We start from the raw sequence: 19658 nt of genomic DNA, 5'->3' as shown, positions 1-19658 counted from the left end.
GCCTTAAGCGCCAGTACCGAGTACTCTACATTATGGCCACAGAGCCCGACGGGAGGGCTCGTTTTAGCAGGCGCTCAAAAGAATAGCACGCGCAGTGACATCACACACGTCACGTGGGTGCTCTGTGCAGCGAAGCGTTTGGAATGACGCCGCCCAGGCTTGCGCGTGGGTTTCCGCCACATGACGAGCTCACGCCTTCGTCGTCATCGTCGTCGTGTAGCGACCGGCGTGCCACGGGATCACCGGCGCCGAAGACGATGACGACGACTCTGTCGTCATCTCTTCACAATCTACATGTGAAAACAGCAACCAGACCAGCTGATGAAAAAATTGGCCGCATATCTGCTCCTTTCGTTGCAAATGTCGTCAAAAGACGATAGTCTTTATCGACTTTTGCCAAGTAAATGCCTCCCTTCGCTTTCCCGCTCACCTCTCATGTTGCTCCTCTTGCGTCGCACTCCTCCCAAGGTAAATACGTCACAGGTTTGCTTAAATCATTTTAAATTTCCCGCGTTCCACTGCTCCAAACCGGGTGTCTCGATGCCAACGCTGCCGTACGGCGAAGACGCGCGTGAATCGAGGCGGCCTACTTCGACGTTTATAGAACCGCGTTTCCCTACTCCACATGCGTTGCAAGCAGAACGTGGAACCTGTCTAGTGGAACCTTTCGTAACTGTTGCCGGTTGATTTCTTAAAGTGGCGCCAGAAGCTATAGTGGCGCGGGCGACAGCAGGCGACGGCGGAGGGAATTTTTTTTTCTGCAGTTGATGAAGTAATTAATTTCGCACAAGTCAAGCATGTATAATTTTTTATAAAGGAACACTGCAAATATTACTTTTGTATTAATTTGTTGTCTTATATTTGCGTAATGTCTTGTTCTTTTTTAACAATGTTGACAAGTATGAACATTACACCGGACCTAGACGGGTAGATTAAGCTGTGACTATATAAGACGATTGCGCAGGTACTATTTTACTTTGGACGGGTCCCTTACAAAAATGCTTCTTTACATTCTGTAGACGTTCTGTTGACATCCTACCAACTTTATTGCTATCCTACATACTCTTACATTCTATTGACAGTTGTCTGTAAAAAGTCTATTGAATATATGTTGACACTTGTCTATTAACTGTTGTATATAGAAAGTCTACTTAATTTACGTTTACATTTGTCTGTTGACGGTGGTATATAGAAAATCTCAAATTTATGTTGACATTTGTCTGTTGACGGGCTTCTCTAGGAAGACCACTGAAAGTTTTTTGAGTCCCTTTGTCGCAAGTTGAATTTAACGCAAACAGCTGATTCCTTCGTCCTGGAGTCCGATTTGAATTAATTCATATTGTTTTTTTCTAAATACCTGGAAAGGTAACCTCACAATATTTGGGAACAAACTATTTACTTGACTTTAACCAAATTACGTTACTTTGTTTGAATCAGGTTTTAAACAAACACACACACACACACACACGCACAGACACAGACACACACACACGTATCTTTCTCTCTCCCTCTCTCTCTGCATATATCTTCACACTTTTGCACTCCAAGAAAAACAAGTGGCAAAAGGGAGCACCTTTCACTGTTCGTACCTCGAGCCGCGCAGTTTCTTCCCCGGAACAACCAGTTCGTCCTTCAGCCGCACGGGTTGGTCCTTCACGACGTGCTCGCTTTCACTCTTCACGGTGATAAACATGGCTAATCAGCGGTTCCAAACAAGCGCCAGCCAGCGGCATCAACCACTCGCAACCACTCATCACTGTGTTTTGATTTACGCAAGCTAAGTGCTTGGTGCTACATGGTTGAAAGGAACGAATTATTTGCGTAAATATTTCGCGACAGACTGCTGGACGCGTCTCTAACAACGGCAATAATCGAAAATCGCCCGCTATGATAACCTAATCCGGCTGGCGCAGATGCTTTGGCCGCTCTCGACCAACCGCCACCGGCGCACCTCCCTCTTTCCGTACCTCCGGGAGAAACGCGTCAATCACCGCAGGCAGCTAACACGCGGCGCGCGGCGCGCTTTCTTGCAACCCATTACAGTTTTCCATTTTGTTTGGTTACAGCTTGCAACTATAAAGATATGTGCAATCGTTTACGTCCCAGTGTTTCCCGGTATTGTATTTTGATAATAATAACGCGCACTTTTGTAAACATGCAATGAGAGGCACACCTCACCGCGGCATCGGTGCAATCGTTTACGTCCCAGTGTTTCCCGGTATTGTATTTTGATAATAATAACGCGCACTTTTGTAAACATGCAATGAGAGGCACACCTCACCGCGGCATCGGTGCTACGTCCCAATGCTTCCCGGTATTGTATTTTGATAATAATAACGCGCACTTTTGTAAACATGCAATGAGAGGCACACCTCTCCGCGGCATCGGTGCAATCGTTTACGTCCCAGTGTTTCCCGGTATTGTATTTTGATAATAATAACGCGCACTTTTGTAAACATGCAATGAGAGGCACACCTCACCGCGGCATCGGTGCAATCGTTTACGTCCCAGTGTTTCCCGGTATTGTATTTTGATAATAATAACGCGCACTTTTGTAAACATGCAATGAGAGGCACACCTCACCGCGGCATCGGCATGCCGCGGATGGCGGCTATTAATACAGGAAGTGCACTGCTAGAAAGTGTGCGGTGGCGGTATCGTGCTTCTTTGCGTTTGTGCTTTTTCGGCTATAGTACGTTTCTGAGTTAGGGTTGTGTTGTTAGGTGACATTTCAGAAGGTGAGCGTGTGAATGTATGCCTCCGAAAAATGTGAACGGTTATTATCCCTTGAAGAACCGATCAGCCTAACCTGTTGCTGGCTTCTTTTTTTTTTTCGTTCTTGCTGCCACTACACGATCTTTTAGAGAGAAATGATGACGACCTTCAATTAAGCGGTATTGACAGCAGGGTGTACGAATGGTCCGAATTTCCTACTGCATCACATTTTGAATATTCTGTCAAAAAGGCTTCGGTTAGAAACAGCGATTGAGTATAAAGTCTACACAAAACTTTCTGTAGAAAGTTTAAAGAAACTTTTCAGTTCAAACACGGCGGCCAATGGCTGACAAAAAGTTGGTAGGCTGTTGATAAGAGGTCTATGGACAGTAAGTAGACAGTCTACTCATTGTTGGTAGCTTTTGTCGACTTTTGTCAACAAACCTTGAATTCAATGTTGGTAAAAATTTTTATGAGGGGTGGCTGAATCGAGTCACAGACAGACATACAGACAGACCAAAATTTCTGGGTTTAAGTAGCCCAAGAAAGACTACCGTCTTTAAAAGTGGAGGCCAGTCGAGGCGAGGACGCGCCACAAAAGGATTTTCCCTGTATAGGCGGATGTGCGGTCCGAAGACGACTACGCGAAAGAGAAGACGACGACTGCTACTGAATAAAACACTGTACATACTTTAATGCACTTTGCTTTACAGTGTCGTCCAAACGGGCTTTGCACTGTTGGGGTCCTGCTGCTCCCTTTCTCCAGGGATCCGCTGTCGGTGTGGAAAGAAGCTTGGTCGACCATCAGCTCTGCTATTTTTAACACCTTGCACCACTATGTAAGCGATGGCCCGAAAATGTTGTTATTGACAAAAGCAGGGATGAACGCACGAACAGACGGCCGCAAGAACAATTTAAAATGGAGTCACTCCCTGTAGCACATCAAAGAAACTTCACCGATCTCCATCAACCACGCTAATAGGCAGTTCTAGTGCTGTTTTGAAGTATCTCGCTGCAGTTCTACCAAGCTACGTTTGAGAGCCGTTCTTGTTTCCCCTCCCTTAGCTGTCTGACTTCGTCTGCGCCGCTTTATACAGACCACAGGGTTCCGCTTCGGTGCACCAAACGAGCCGCCACGGATAACACAGGTGCCGTTAAAACTTCCCAGGCCCCGCTCCCCCGCATCGCGTTAGGCCGGAGACGGACGCCATTTGGCCGCACGGGAAAGTGCGGGAGCTAACTTTACCAACGCAGAAGAAGAGAGGCCTAGATGTCAGAGCAAGAAGCAAGAGAGAAGGAAGGTGGAACGGTTTATACGAACACGCAAAGAGAAAAGAAAGGGACAAAAGCGCTTCAAACCGGACGACGGCGTGTAACTGTCTGCACCGAGTCCTTGCTCGCTACTGCGGGAGAAATCAACACGCCCCCGCACTGCGGGCGCATTAGGCAAGAACAACGCAGACAAAAGAAAGAAAAGGGAAAGCACAATGGGAGGCTGTGAGGGGGGCGGGCCCAGAACTCGGCCGCTGAACGACAGGAAACGGCGGAACAAGAAGGGTATAAAAGAGCCGTTAAACCGGCGCGGGAAGGGACGTGGCGCGGAAGCAGATAATGGTAGGATCGCTACTGCAACATCCAGATGGAACGTGGGAAAGAGAGACGACTGAGGGTATACGGCTGAACCACTTCGGTGCAGCGGGAGACGAGGCTGCGTACCCGCACTACCTAGTTAACAGAGCCCGTGGGTTGAATCCGCATTGTAAACATGAAACCGGCGGAGTTTCCAAATGGCTTAAACCAGGCGGGAAAAAGGGTCATCCCCTGCGACAAGTAGAGGACGGCTGTGAAAGACAGGAAGAGAAAAATTCTGCAGAGATTCAGAGAATGATCTGCTAATAGCGTAGCAATTCTTATGCCGCCTGTCTTGAGTGTGAGTTTTCTTCATCCAATTTTTTTTTGTTTTTCTAAATCCTGTCCGACCAATTATCTCCAATCACGTTATTATAACGATTGCAGGTGAAAATTTTTGCGAAATCTTCATTATTGTGAAAATGCAGGGTATTACACCGTTCGCCATTATCCGTAATTATTTTATATTTTTCTTATTTGTTTTTTTAGGTTTTCAAGATTTCGTTAGGCCAATTATGTCCATTTACGCTATTTTAACGATTACAGGTGGAACATTCCCGGAATCTGCATTATTGTGGAAATGCCATGCGGTATACGTTTTGACATTTCCCGTAATTTTTAAATATTTTTTTATTTCTTAGTTTTTCAAAATTTCGTTCGACCAATTATCCCCATTTCTCTATTTACGTTAATGCAACGATTACATTCGGAACTTCCGCGAGAACTGCATTATTGTGAAAATGCAGGGTGTTACACGGTTCGCCATTTGCCGTAATTATTTTACATTTTTCTTATTTTTTTAGTTTTTCAAAACTTCGTTCGACCAAAGAGAGGAGACTTTAATAAGGGTTGAAGCGAGCACGAACGTGTTCGGGGTCTCAAGTATGAAACTTTGTTTGAGCATCCTAACCTTTGCACTGCGGTTTCATACAAAAGTGATCGGTGAAGTGAATAATACATGGCGACATGAAGCTGTGGCGACCGCGCAAAATGGTTTTTGAAGTAATGAGGGTTGCCGTGCATGCCTTGACGCTTAGGCCACTGCACAGTTCAAAATCGATCTACTGACGTAGGGGGTTTGTCGCCTACTATTTTGTTGTATCGGGAATTTCGTTAAATTGAACAAATCGGAAACTACGTAGCTTATTGCTGAATTTTTACTTGCTCGTTACATCCAGAAGTTGCTAAAGTCGGATGTTGGTAGTAAATTTTTGAACGTGGACACACCATTCGAACTTAGTGTCTCCTTTGCTCTCCTGTGGTGGTACTACGTAGACGAACATGCAAGCAGTGTTAAAACACAAGCGGGTGACTTCTCCCCCGCCCCCCCTCCCGTGAAATACGAAGTACGTACAGAAGATACCGAACACCACACAGGGAAATAAGCATACGCGGCGTACCTCTTGAGTAGGGAGTATGCAATACAACGTAGCCGTATACTTATGTCAGAAGCCAGTTATATGGAGCGTCAAGCGAAGTTAATACATGCACGGCGCAGCTTTCCAACTGCGAGTATTCGCAACAAGGTAGTGGCTCCTTCGCCCGTTTTTAAAATGGCGTCGGCATAGGTTTAGGCGCTAGGAAAACGAGAACATCGATATGACGACCGAAAAAAAAAAAAAAAAAAAACTTGGTTCCGTACATTCCGCGAGCTCAAGGTTTGTGTTGGTGAAGCCTGTCCGCCATTTCATCTTGTGCATGCTTAGCTTCGCAGCTGGGCTCGAACTGCCTTTCTATGCCAGCTCTTTTAGCTTACTGCACATAAGTCACTCTGCAGCGAAGTATAAACGTGGTTACAATAATCCAGTCAACTAAGGGCTAATATACTGCCGGAATGGGATCAGTAGCTCAAAGCAAAAAAAGTTAACTGAGGGCTAGTACACTACCGGCAGCAGCTCAAAGTAAAGACGTTAACTGAGGGCTAGTATACTACCGCGATAGGATCAGTAGCTTAAAGTAAAAAAAAGCTAACTAAGGGCTAGTATACTACCGGAATAGGATGAGTAGCTCGAAGTAAAAAGTTAGGGGGTTAGTATACTACCGGAATAGGATCAGTAGCTCAAAGTAAAAAAAGTGTGTCCGTGAAATGCGACAAGGAGCTTATAAGGGAGGTTTATTCGCGCTCATAAAATCTTCCCGTACACACATCCACACCCCGACGCACTTGGTTACAAGGAATCGAAGGTAAACAATGTTAGTGAGGGCTAGACCGGTCGACTACGCGTGCAGTACGCTTCCGCACGCCGTCTTCCCCGCACGGAGAAAGGTTCTGGGCGAATTCGTGCGAGTGCATCGCTGCGGGAAAAACCCAGACGGCGAAAGAGAAGCAACAGGGGGAAAATGCCAGGGTTTGGCCGAAGCGCGACCAAACAAAAGCCAAACCCGATTCGGGCGAGCACCGCGGGACTGGGCGTATATAGGATATCCTACAGCACAAACCCCTCGGGGAAGGAGGGCATCGTAACGGCGTTCGTGATGATAGGCTTCGAGACACGAGCCAGGGGCGAAATTCTGGGTTTTTTCCGTTTCATGGCCTTCAAGGCGTCCATTTCGAGCGAGACCTGATTGGATGCGGCGGAAAGCAAGCAAGATTGGTTTCTGAACGTGTCACAGGTGTCTCGTAAGTACGTCGCTATTCGAACGGACGCGAAACGGGCATTTCTTTTTAAAACAGACACGACTGACAACTCCTGCCCAGGGCACACTTTATGCCGTGCGTGCAAGCACGTAAGCAAATAAGCAACCGCCTGCAGTTTCTCTCGCAAGTCTCTCGGAGGCAGCAGAAAAACAGGAACCACGCTTGCGTGACCGAGCCGCGGAAGACACTACCGAGGGGAAAAAGAAAGGACAATTCAGTACGAAGCACACGCGAAGAATGAAACGGAAAAAGAACAGAAGCCACGCCAGCAGTGACACGGTCGGTCGGGGGAGTTCATCAAAGGCTGTAACGTGGGTGCTAACTGAGGCGACACCAAACGGCGAGAGCATTAACGACTGAAGAACCTTAGCACGTGCTACACTACGAACCAACATGCTGCTGTGGGACTGTGTATTTGAAACTGTTGACAACGCTCCGATGCGTGCCCCGATACGAGGTTCCGTGCCGCGGGAACGGGGCACGCATGCGGAAGATAAAATGAAGCCGTACATACGGGAGGGAAGGGCGAAGCGGAGCGGAATGCCAAAACGGGAAACGTCGGGAATGGTCGGATAGCGTGCGCGGCCAGTCCGCTAAGTACACCGGGTGCCGCATGGGGTCATGCGCACATACCGAAAACGCAGCCCGAGTTTCCTTCGCCTCCCCCCCCGTCCCCTTTCCCGGCTCCCGGAAACAAGAGGAGGCGGCGGTCACGCGAAGAAACAATCGCGTACAAGAAAAGGTGCACGAGGCGTCCATCAAGGAGACGGCTCGCGATCGATACGGGGAACCTTCGCGGGGAAGGGCGAGGGCGGCACCTCGCTATACAGCTGAGCATTTTTGCCAACCACCGACGGACGGGTGCCTGATGTGCGCTGCCTTTATGCGCCCGAGAAAAACTAAGATCGCGGGCCACTCGCGTCTTGAGTCTCGACCGAGCCTCAAAAGACGCCTGCCTCGCCAGACACCTTTGTGCGAGGTTTCATCAATACGGCCGCTACGTCGTCCTCGCGGCGTACGCACATACAACGTCTTTCCATTATTTTGATTGCCGGTGTGCGCGCGCGTGTTCGCGCTGTCCGTACGTTATGGAAGAGTGAGCGAAATGAAGCGTTCTCGGAAGCCGACTTTGCCATTATACAAAAAGCCATGTTGAAAAGAAAAGCAGGGCTAGAAACTTGCAACATAGGTTTACAGGGATGGAAAACACGACATGGGTACCGACGGGCGCTAAAACCCGCGTCACCGATGCCGGCTTATAAAAATAGGCGGTTTCCCTATGCATCCGGAAAGGGGTGGGGGGAGGCTACAGCAACCGCCCCCCGTTGCTTGAATTCTAACCCATGTACATTAGACATTGCATACACAAACCAACACGCGCGCGAACACACACACACACACACACACACACACACACACACATATATATATATGCAGACGCATGTATGTACGTACGTACCTACGCACATACATTCATACAAATGTGCGTTTGTGGACTCGGTGTAAATGCCCCACGCATCGCATGCGCGCACATAAAGTCCGAAGAGGGACAGGTGTAGCGTAATAATTTCGCATTATAGTATAACAAATTCATCGCTTGGACTTGTTTACGTTTCGCAATGATGTGCGTGCAATAAGCACCTTTGAATTCTGACAAGTCGATTTGCATCGCAGTAGTTTTGCACGGGCTCTACGCCAAGTTCAGCTGCAAGCCTCAGTGTATTCCCACCCGAGTTAAAAAAAAAAATGAAACGAAGTACACGACCAAAACGTGGTGGCGCATAATAAAAAGTTACGGCGGATCCTAAGGTTTTTCTCTTATGATGTGAGAAGGCGTGGAATCACTTCTCGTTTAGTTGTGAAAGCATATGTGCGAGAGGGAACGTTGACGTCACTGCCAAAGGGAGTAGTAGTAGTAGTATAAAACTTTAATGAGCCTTATAATGTAGGAGTGGTTCTCTAGTCCGGGAATTCAAGTGATGACCGGGCGACCGACGCCCTATAGATGCCAGTAGTTGCTGGACGTCCAGGTGGTCGCTGGTGATCAGGTTCTCCCACAGCTCATGGAGGGGGAGGGGAAAAGGAAAGGGTGGGAGGTCAGGGTTATGCGTACACTCTAATGAAATGTGGACGAGTGTGCCAGGCTTGGAGCAAAAAGTGTTGGGCGGGAAATTGAGTGGGAAACATGTGGTGCAAACGAATTGGATGGACGAAGGTATTCGTTTGGATGCGACGAAGAGTCGTTTCTTCTGATTTGGACAGCTTGGAGTGAGGTTGGGGGAATTGTTGCCTGTCGAGTCGATAGTACTGTGTAATGTCCTGAAACGTAACCAGTGGTGTGGACTCCGCTTGTTCTTCTGGGGCCTGGGAGGAGAGTGTGCAGGCTTGATGATGGACAAAATTATTTCCCGTCAATGTACAGTGGGCGGGTGTCCAGACGAGGGCGACGTTTCTTTGTGGCTGATATTGCGAGAGGAGGCGGAAAGTTGGTGGGCCGTCCAGCAAGTGGAGGCAGCCCTCGATCGCCAGATGCCTTTGATCGTGCCTGCGGGATCCGGGCACACCCCGGGACCTGCGGTGCGTGGTCTGGCAGCGGCTAGTAGAGCACGCCGACACGACGTCGTGGCAGCGTCTTAGAGGCTCGCCCCTTCGGGGCTCGCTCCTAATTGCAGGCATTAATAAAGGTTGTTCTCTCTCTCTCTGGGGCCACCCTCCCCGCAAAGAAGCTCTGACAGGCAGCTTGGGAGTCGGTTAAGATGACCGCGCTCTTGGTGTGAATAAGTGCGAGTGCGATCGCCAGTTCCTCAGCAATCTGCGTACTGGTAAATCAGTCTTGAGCTTCTGTTGGCTGCCCTCATTGTCACTGGCCAATCCCCCTGAGTGGGTATGTGAGAATTGGGTGTAGGCATGCTGACGTCACAGTCCGACGGGGAGTAGTGAATTAGCCGTGAGCTTTTGCGCTCACCAGCGCAATTAAGCACGATGCTGTTTTGTCTTATACGGTGCACAGGTTTCAGCCTGACGTAGCATCAACGAGTGTGCCGGTTGCACGCAGGTTACAACCCGAAGAGGTTGAACATTCGTGTCACTGAAAAAATAAGGTCTCTGTAATAAATATAATTTAAGGCAGGAAGAACTGACATGGCTAGGGAAATCGCTTGCGAACCTGATTGTGCACGTGTACACGGCTCACAAATGAAAGGAAAAGGAAACTTGTAACATAAACGATGTTTCTAACACACCGTAAAAATTCATTCGTAACCACGACACAGTAGCACCAAGACGCCAGACTGCAAAGTTTCTTTCGCAACTTTTTTTTTTCTGCAGCTTGCGATGACCAGTCGTTGACCACATGACGGCCACCAACAACCAATATGTCAGGCGACCAACAACCATAACACAAATTAATCGATAGAATTTCTGAACACGAGATACAAATTCTTATATTCAAACAGTATTCTTTCTCACTGGGGGGTCCCCACGGGCCCTTCCCCCTGCCGGTGGGTCGCAAGATAGCTTTTCCCGTTAATTTCGCTCCATCTTCGGGTGGACAAAATTCTCTTTGCCGGTTGGCCTGTTTTTGTACTGTTGCAATTGGGTATAACCGGTTATACTTCTGTGGTACCGGGGAGTTATGAAAGCTCCATTTACTCGATGTTGCACTCACTAGGCCTTTTTTCTGTATAAAGCATGAAGTGGTGTGTCGCGGCTCATCTGGCAGCTGATAAAGTACGTAACGCAATAATCGGAACCGCTTTAAAGCGAGAGAATTTGCACGAAAACGTCGGTGTCGGCGGCGTCGTGAGCAACGAAAGGCTCCTAAACGCACGCTACTGCGCAGCGTTCTACAGCACGTGATTTGATGGTTTGACGGTAACGCCTGGGTAAGCTCAGAGCCACATGGACAGGCGAGAGCGCATTGACGGAGAATTCTCAGCAATATCGTCCAAGCGATTCCGTTCTGCTGCCAACATGCTAACGTAGAAACTCTAGAAAAATAACTCGCACCAATTCATTTAAAAAAGAACTCCAAAACCCTGCCCGCAGCAACAGTCAAAAACATTACCTGGAGCGTAAAACACAAAAGAGCACTCCGCAATGTTCAATAGGACATTCAAAGTTTCGCAATACCAAATCACCCCAAGTGCTTAGGTGCCCTCAAATTTTTGTATAACTGAGCCCGAGTTAATATAAACCAATTGAATTTATGGTGTGGGAGTACCAACGAACATCGCCTCTATATTGCATCGCATTTCGCCTGCAACGGTGCGGGCACGTGGCACGCACAATATCATTACGGGTGTACGAAACTATGCAAAAATCGAGCTTCCACTTGAGCCCATGGTTCGTATAATATGAATGGTATGCAGTGCCGCGAGATGAATTTCGGTGCGTGCCGTACTGGCGGACAGACCCAAAGTTCTAACGGTCGTTCATATAGTGCTGTCCCTGCGAAGAAAGTATGAGCTCCCCAGTTGGCCTACAGGTACCTGCGCAAGAATGGTACGAAAAACCCTCCCCCCCTTGACCTCGCCATCCCACCCAACGTTTCTGAAACGTTGCTCCCCAACTCCCTACTCTCCCCCCTACCACGCAAAAAAATGTCCTCTAAGTATTGATGCCAAAGGGCAGAGCTCTACATATGCTCCTCCCCCCTTTTCCCTACTTAAGAAAAAAAAAAAAAGAACTGTCGAAAAACGTGTTCACGTAATCTAAACGCTTTATTTTAGAGCCAAGTTGTCCAGCTAACACGGGTGCCGACAAAAAACGCTAAACAAGATGCTGCTAATAGAAATAAGACGTTAGCTAAATGACCAACGAAGCGGCAACCAGTTGTTATCGCGTCTGGTGTGGTTGGCGACAAAGCAATGCGATTGGACGTTTCTTCTTACATCTGAAAGTAGGGAAGGAGGGGGGGGGGGGGGCGCACGATGCATGTCGCTTTCTTCGCTTCCTGTACTTCTGCAGGGCTGTTAAAATGCGTGCACCGCATGTTCAATCACTTTCTCTCGGCAGTGTCTGTTGACGATGGCTTCCGCTAACAACATTGTCCAAAGAGCAAAAAAAAGAAAAAAAAAACGGTGATTATATTAACGTAGAGAAAAAGGGTGAGGGAAGGGGGCGGGATATAAACAAGCCCTCCTGTAGCCGAAGCACACAAAAACGCCACAGCACAGAAACCCCGCTTCGATCCACGAATATCGCCGCTACAGAAAGTAGAGCAGCTCTTGCTTAAGATCGATGTCCTTTGGTCTTTGGCCAGCTTTTTCCCGCCTGGAAGGACCATGCTCCTTCCTTTCTTCCCGTTTTATCCCCCTTTTATCCCCCCCCATGAGTCTTTTATTTGTGCCACGCAGACAACGACGCTTCAATCTGGGACCACGGAGAACTGAGATTTGGCGCGAAGAAATGATCGCGAGGAGGCAAGAAAGAACGAGGAGAATCACAACGTATACGCGCGACTTTGTCGCCCACTGCTTATACCGTTCTCGCTTGGAGCCGAGCAACAAGAAACAACGGAGGGCGCAATCAAGCGGCGAAAACAGAGCCCGTGGAGCGAAAACGCACAGGTCTGCCGTTCGATCGGCCCGACCCGGGCAGGTCTCCCCGGGAAACCCGCTCGGAATTCCAATAACCCGCCAGCCATAGCTGGGCACTCAAGCGGGCCGTATACCTTGATTAGTTGCCGGCAAACTGCTGAAAGACGAATCTGACTCGTATACAACTGCGGGGCTCGGCGAAATCTGGGGCGGCCCGTTTTCAAGGATACATGTTCACAAACGCTGGAACGAGGATCAACGAAACCACCGCCTATAAAGGCGCCACTGCAAAACTGACGAAACATTGTGCAGGGGTACAAGACATTTATTGGCCGAATCTTAGGACATGGTATAAAACCCCATCGGCAATCGTACTGCATGCTGTACAACGACTGCTTCGTGCATCCGACAACAGGACTCTCCTGGTCGCTACGACATTTGGTTAAGCCTATTTCCCCCCCTTCCCCCCTGCCGCAAGAACGGACCCAGTGAAAACACAAGTTCCGCGAAAAGATGCTCCTGGAACGAATTCGGCCTCTTTTCCGTGTAACCAGTTCTTGGGAGGACAGAACACGTTCCGTTGGCTTCCGGTTTTGTAGCGCGGAGGGAGAAAAAAAAACAGGATTTAACCAGCGTGCTGCTCTTAATGACGGTCGAGGTTTTTTCCCTTTTTAACACGAAAATGTTTCATTCCAGGATTCACGAAGATTTCACTGACCTCATATCCGTCCCGGAAATGACACCAGTACAACGAAGCAAGCAGCCTGTAAAGGGTGCACCCCTGCACAGAGGGTCTTCTTGCGGGGAAGCAACCTTTAGTAATAAAGAGTACTGAAGGTTGCCGCGTGGTCTTCGGCAAAGAAACAAACTATGCTGCGCATAGTGTTAGGATGTGAGGGTATCCATTCAAATCTACATGAGGGAAATATTCGGCTTCCAGAAGCCCTAGGATTTAAGGGTAGCACAGAGGAAGTTAACTTCAAGGCTGTCGTGGCGACGAAAAGAAGATTAGAATGCTGGTGGACGAAAAGTAGAGAGGTGAATATTGCTTAGGACAGTTACTACCTGTAACAGAAAAAAAAAGTATTTTGTGCCTCACAAGCTTTTTGTGCCTGCCCTAAGCAGCGCTAGTATTAAACTAAGGGTATAAAACAGGTATATTAGTCCTTTTTGGTAAGATGACATGTCATCACCCCGCTACAAAACCAATAGCAATCATCATCATCAGTACGCTATGCTTAGAGTTGTTCGTTTTAGGGTTTTATATTTTAACACAAGAGTGTTTTATCCCGGGATACACCAAGATTTCACTGACATCATATCCGTCACGCAAATGACGTCAGCGCACCTTTGTCGAAGCAATTCGCCAGCAGGACGTCACTCGCCAAGCACACCCCGCACGATAGCCGGCGACCCGCAAATCATGCTCAGCTGCAGATTTCTCTGCACATTTCACTTTCACAGTTTTACCGATTCCTATGAAAGAAGAATCAACCACAGTTTTTTATTCGTAGAATTTAGTTTTCTGTTAAAGTTGCTCCAAAACCTCGACTGCCTTCTCCGAGCCCAAATTTGCTGTGAGCACACATATCTTCATTAGCAGTTTAACCTTAACCCATCATGTAAGATCTGGTCCCTTTTCCAAACGGAACATAGAACGTGTTAGGCGGGGGGTAAGGGGGGGGGGGGATATTTTTCGGTCCAGAAAAAAATACCCGGAAAGAAGGAACACTAAACGTCCGTCACCAACAGTCGCGCCTATTTCGTTGGTGTGCAGTTTCCAAGCGTTGTTTTTAGCACTTGAAGGTGCATCGCCTAACAGACGCAAAACATCTGACATCAAGTTTTTTCGACGCCCGGGCAAGAAGCTCACTTACCGCCAAACACAAGCTGAAGCCCTCGGGCAGAGGCATCCGTTACTCTAGTCACAGGCGGTACGCTGTTGAAAAAGGCTGTGCACGGGGCGCCGCCACGCCTCTTTAAATAAGCACTCAAGCATCCTGTGTGAATGACGCGTCACATCCGCGGAATCATGCCACTTGTTAAAAGAGACGACTATATAAAGGAGAAAACGCATCAACAAAGCAGAACAGTTGGATGTGCAGCTGCAGGATAGAGCAAACTAGCGCGTACCAGTGCGCGGGAAACAGCTGCATCGGCTTAAGTCATCTGCCAATCTCGCGAAGCAAGAGTGTGCAGCGCTGACTGTACGGACTGGATCTTGGCCGGAGTAACGGACAGAGGCCCGAGTGGAAATGAGCCTCAGCTCATCGAGTCAGAGTAAATCTTGAGCATTTCAGCGCAAGCTCAGAAGGTCCTCGTTTTCATTTGCAAGGCGTCACTTTCCTAATTTTCTAGAATTTATGCTCGCGAGAGTGAATTCTAAACGCAAGCATGAACGTTTGTGACACTGACATTGATCTTCAGCCTGCGCAAATGTGTTACAGGCCTCCATGTATACGGCCTGTAGAAGCAAGCATCAGCGATCGTCGAACCCGTCAGGGGCTGTAATTAACAACGGTTGAAATTGGCTCTCAATTTTCACTCTCTAAAAAAGAGGCGCCGTGCGTCGGTTTTTCCATAACGTACCTGAACGACGAGTGCTACCAACAAAGGAGGAGGAGGAGGAGGAGGAGGACGAGGAGGAGGAGGAAGAAGAGGAGGAGGAAAGCGAACGGAAAGGCCGAGAGGTTATCCGAGCTTAAAGCCCGGATTGCTACTCGGCACTGGGGAAGGGGGGCTCAGGGGATGAAAGGAGGGCAGGCAAAAAAGAGGGGATAGGAGCGGGGCCGCGCACACACTTTAGTCCCTTTGTTCATTCAAGCGTGTGTGTTTCAGCCTCCATAAAACGCAGAAGGGCTTTTGCTGCCTTCTGCGAATTTGATTGTAGGGGTCGATGTCCTAGAATAGTATCTACTTTGAACGGTTGATTGTCCAATCGGCTGAGCACGGCGGCGAAAACGCGTCTTTCCGACGAATACTGGGGGCAACGACAAAGCATATGATTGATTGAAATGTGGAAGGACAGAAGCAAGACGATTCTAATAAAGTGAGGAGCAGCTACGACCACATCAGCCGGGATGCTAGCATCGGTGTAGAGATTGAGGGATTGAAAATATATTTATCTAAGGAACGGGGAAGGGAACAAGGTAGATATCTAATTCCAGGACTCCAATGGCCGCCAACGCCTCTATGACTCTCTCTACAACCACCCCTGGAAGGCAGGGTCATCTCTGCGAAGACTAGTCTCCCACTGCTCGCTTGACAAGTTGGTGATGACAGAAAATAATGGAGCCACCTCCCCCTTTTTCCCTCCTTCAGTAGTTCGCCCCTGTGGATCTTAAAGGATATTCCATGTAAGTGTGTACAAGCCCTTCCTTGGCGGTAGCCCCCTGAGTTACTCTAGACAATCTTTGTATGACTACTCCAAGACCTAGTACCGTTGCATTCCTTATTTTTTTTTTCCAAATGTCTGCAAGTGTACGCTTTCGCCCGGGGTTACAAAAAAGATTTTGGGAACTATCTCCGTTACACGCAAATTACCCCTTTCAGATGTTAATAGAAGAAATTTATAGCGCGCCGTTAAGATGCCAAATAGTCCCCGGCTGTTTAATTGCGTTACCCACTAATATGTAAATATGCCTCGAAGGTAAAAATTGCGCAGATTATTCTTCCTGTTCTGAGATACCCGGATGCCCAACACAGGAAACATTACGCAGATGTTTGGTAATGAAGGAGCGATATCCCCTGGTATAGGGCCACTTCGTGCAGCCTTTCACTAACCTGAGGTGGATGAGGATAGGGATGAGGACAGGCATGGGGGGGTGGAATTGGAGGGGGATGGTGATTCGGCTCCGCACAGTCAGGATGCGAGGAGTGGCGATGAGTCATATGGCTCGCGAGGAACGGAATGGGCGGCTGTGCTGGTGAGAGACGCACGCACAGCCATCAAAACCTTTGCAAATAAACTGCGTCTAGAACAGAATAACATCAACAGCGGCAGCAAAAACAAAACGACTGTTTTGCCCGGAAATTACACTCCTGCGATATGACCAAAACATTCCGGTTCGGTATGCGGCCGGCTCAGCTTGAAACTTAGTGGATTCAGACGAGGGAAGCGTGTTTGTAAACGTAGCGCGCTCATTACAAGAGAAGTATAGGAAGAGCAATACAGTCGACTCCCATTAATTCTTTCGACTTGATCTCATTACACCTTCCGCTTAATTTAACCCCAGCGGTGGCTCAGTGGCTAAGGCGTTGCGCTGCTGAGCACGAGGACGCGGGTTCGACTCCCGGCCGCGGCAGCCGCTTTTCTGGCGGAGGCGAAAAGCGAAAACGCCCGTGTGTGCGAGATTTCGGCGCACATTAAAGATCCCCAGGTGGTCAAAATTAATTCGGTGACCTCCACTACGGCGCGCCTCATCGCCTGCGTTGCGTCGGCGCGTTAAACCCTACAATCAATCAATAGCAAAGGGCCAAATTTTAACATGATAAAACGGGAGATTGAGCGAATTGTTACTAAGTAGAATAAAACACAAAAAACGACAAAAACCGAGAAGGAAAGCACGAACAACCGCATTTTTAGTTTTCGCGATAGGGTCAAATTAACGAGAGTCGTCAGTCATTACGTTCACAACAAATATTTAGTAGGTAAAACAAAACAAAAATTGAAGCTTAAAAAGAGGCCGAAAGAAAAACTTTTCCCGTTAAGAAACTCGAAGGATACGATTTTCCTTTGGCTGGGAGCGCACGGCACGACAGGCCAGATGAACAAAAAAAAGCCCGGGCGCTTACTTACGTCTAGCAACTCTGTTCCAGAGGTGGCAGTGGAGCGCGCTGCTGCTACCAAACTACGGCGGCCTGCCGCAGACGGTCAAAGACAGCGGGCTGGCACGCCGACATGAGCGACACAGAATGAGTGCACGGCTCCAAAACGTCGCAGCTGGCGCCTGCCTCATTCCTTTCGCTGTAACGTGCTCCGTGCCGCCCGTTGAGCGACAGCTTGTGGCTGCATATCATAAAGAAGTCCTTCCTCTACCAACAAAATGAGCTCGGCGTTTAATTACTTCACGGCTCACCATGCACGGCTGGAAACTGCACCGACGCCCAGGATAGTCACAAATGTAACAGCGAAACTGAGGTCACATATAAGCGAAAGTTTTTGCGATTCGAAACCCTGGGCTATGTAGGTAAACCTTATGTGTGTACACTAAGAAATCGAGGCAGTAGTTGGAGAGTTCCGTAGTCATTGTACTCTTGTGAGCGCTGGCGCACTCACTTCCCTCAGTCCCCTCGCTCACACCCCTCATTTCACTCCCCTCGGAAGCTGCGGGGAGTACTATGCAACGTTCGCTCCACATGAGGGGGAGGAGTAAAACTAACTGCGTATTCTCGTGTGGCGCCGAGTCCAGTCCCAGTTTCCCTCCTGCAACACGGAAGAGTAAACCTACGCATCGTCTCCCTCTCTCCAACAGGAAGGGTAAAATTGCAATTTCATTCTTGTTGAGTGCGGGAGTAAGCATGGAGATGCACTCCTGCCATTAACGCACACCAATTCATCAGGAAAGTTTCATTTGCATACGTATGTACCATCCTGCCATTTACGCACACCAATCCATCAGCGAAGAAGTTTTATTTGAATACGTATGTATTACATAACGCAGTTGTAAAAAACAGCGCCCCATTACTTCCGCTGCGCATTCTACACGTGCAAGCATATCAACTGATCCGACGATTGCACGCTGCGTTCAGTGACACGAATGGCGCAAGCTTGAGAAAACTCAAAACGCATGTCTCGATTTTTTATAGATGCGAAGCATCTCATGCTCGGGGCTGATCCCTCCCTCCCTTGTCATTGTTGTCCGCCGTCCGTACACCCACTCCGCATGCCTGGCCAGGCACCGCTGATGATGATTGTGGCAGGATGCCCCTAGGGATTGGCCAACCAAAGAATCCATCACGAGATAGCTTCGCGTTCAACCACCGTCGTCATCTTCCCGTAGGGGAACCCTGAGTAGTATGCGAGGCATTCCTACCCTCCTCTCCGAAGCTCCTCTCCTCTCCGGGATTGCGCAAGGAATGGCAATACCTGCGGCTCCGCATGCGATAATGCGAAGCAGCTTAGGGTTAGAGACGCGACGGTAGCCGCTGCATACTCCGCTGGGGGCGCCACTGTAGCTCCGCGGTATGAATGACGCGCGCGCGCGCTTCACTCCCCTCATTCTCCTCCCGCAACGCCACGGTCGAACTGGAAACTAATGGGAACTTGAGTCGACCCCATGGCTGCTTCGCATACTACTCAGGGTACCCCTACGGGATGATGGTGAATTTTTTTTTTTTTCTGCCATGGGTTCCTTATCGACATGTAAAAAGTTGGCGGCCCATGCATCATAAAAGGCGCGCACCGATTTAAGCGCAGTTGCGGGCAATGTCGACTCACGTTGCGGGCTGCACTGCACCGTACATGCATAAGAAATGGTGGGGGGGAGGTATTGTCCTGAGGTGTAGGCGCCAAGCCAAGCTCGCGTCGGAAATATACTCGCGCTCGCGTGCTTCGGGTGATATAAACAATATTACGCAGGGCTTCCATGGACGCAGTCGGAACGTATTCAGAACAGCAATTATTGGCTGCAAAATTCGCGTGTGCACACAGGCACCGTTCCGTCCCACCACGTCGCCAGCCAACGGCAATTAGAAGGGCGTACCTCTGAGAGTGTACCATGGCCAGTTAGAGTGAAATTATGCGTAAAAACAGGAAGCTCAAACCCGCAGAATCTCTTCTCGACCAAGTATACGGTCTGCCTCATTCTTCACGTTATGGCAATGCATACAATGCGAAACCTGTTGCTGGCATTGCGCGGGGGCTCAGGCTAGCGCAGGGAAGCATCATGCTCGGACTTAAATTTTTCTCTCTTTCAACAGGAAAAGCTTGTTCCTTATTATAATACTTAATACCGTGGTTACATGTTGTGTAACTAGATGCATTGAATGAAGTCGCGCCGAATTCATATCATGCATCACACGGTTAGTCGTTGGTCATGTGGGTGCGCAGTAGTGATTTTAACGCACTAGACTGTCGAATTCAGTTAACGTAACGTCACCATCCCTTTCCCACCGAGGTGGCTCAGTGGCTAAGA

At 48.7% G+C, this 19658-nt stretch overlaps 1 protein-coding gene across 6 annotated transcripts in view; it reads right to left on the bottom strand.

Annotated features, from left to right (window-relative positions):
- LOC144178843 (beta-1,3-galactosyltransferase 1-like) overlaps positions 1-19658 on the bottom strand; it is a 116235-nt gene that overhangs the window by 40622 nt on the left and 55955 nt on the right. Inside the window, exon 1 of one of the 6 annotated variants that reach the window (XM_077706974.1) lies at positions 16306-16428. The exons of 4 other annotated variants lie outside the window; for them this stretch is intronic. In XM_077706974.1, the coding sequence (XP_077563100.1) occupies positions 16306-16413 (108 nt within the window). In that variant the 5' untranslated portion in view covers positions 16414-16428. Of the gene's footprint in view, positions 1-14399; positions 14493-16305; positions 16429-19658 lie in introns of those variants that run through there. One more of the 6 variants, XM_077706976.1, reaches the window with a different exon arrangement.

The sequence above is a fragment of the Haemaphysalis longicornis genome, unplaced genomic scaffold (assembly GCF_048455015.1).
Source record: "Haemaphysalis longicornis isolate Haplotype H1 unplaced genomic scaffold, Haemaphysalis longicornis Haplotype H1 scaffold_4, whole genome shotgun sequence".
NCBI classification, from domain to species: Eukaryota; Metazoa; Arthropoda; class Arachnida; order Ixodida; family Ixodidae; genus Haemaphysalis; species Haemaphysalis longicornis.
This window is presented reverse-complemented; position numbering and strand designations above follow the sequence as displayed.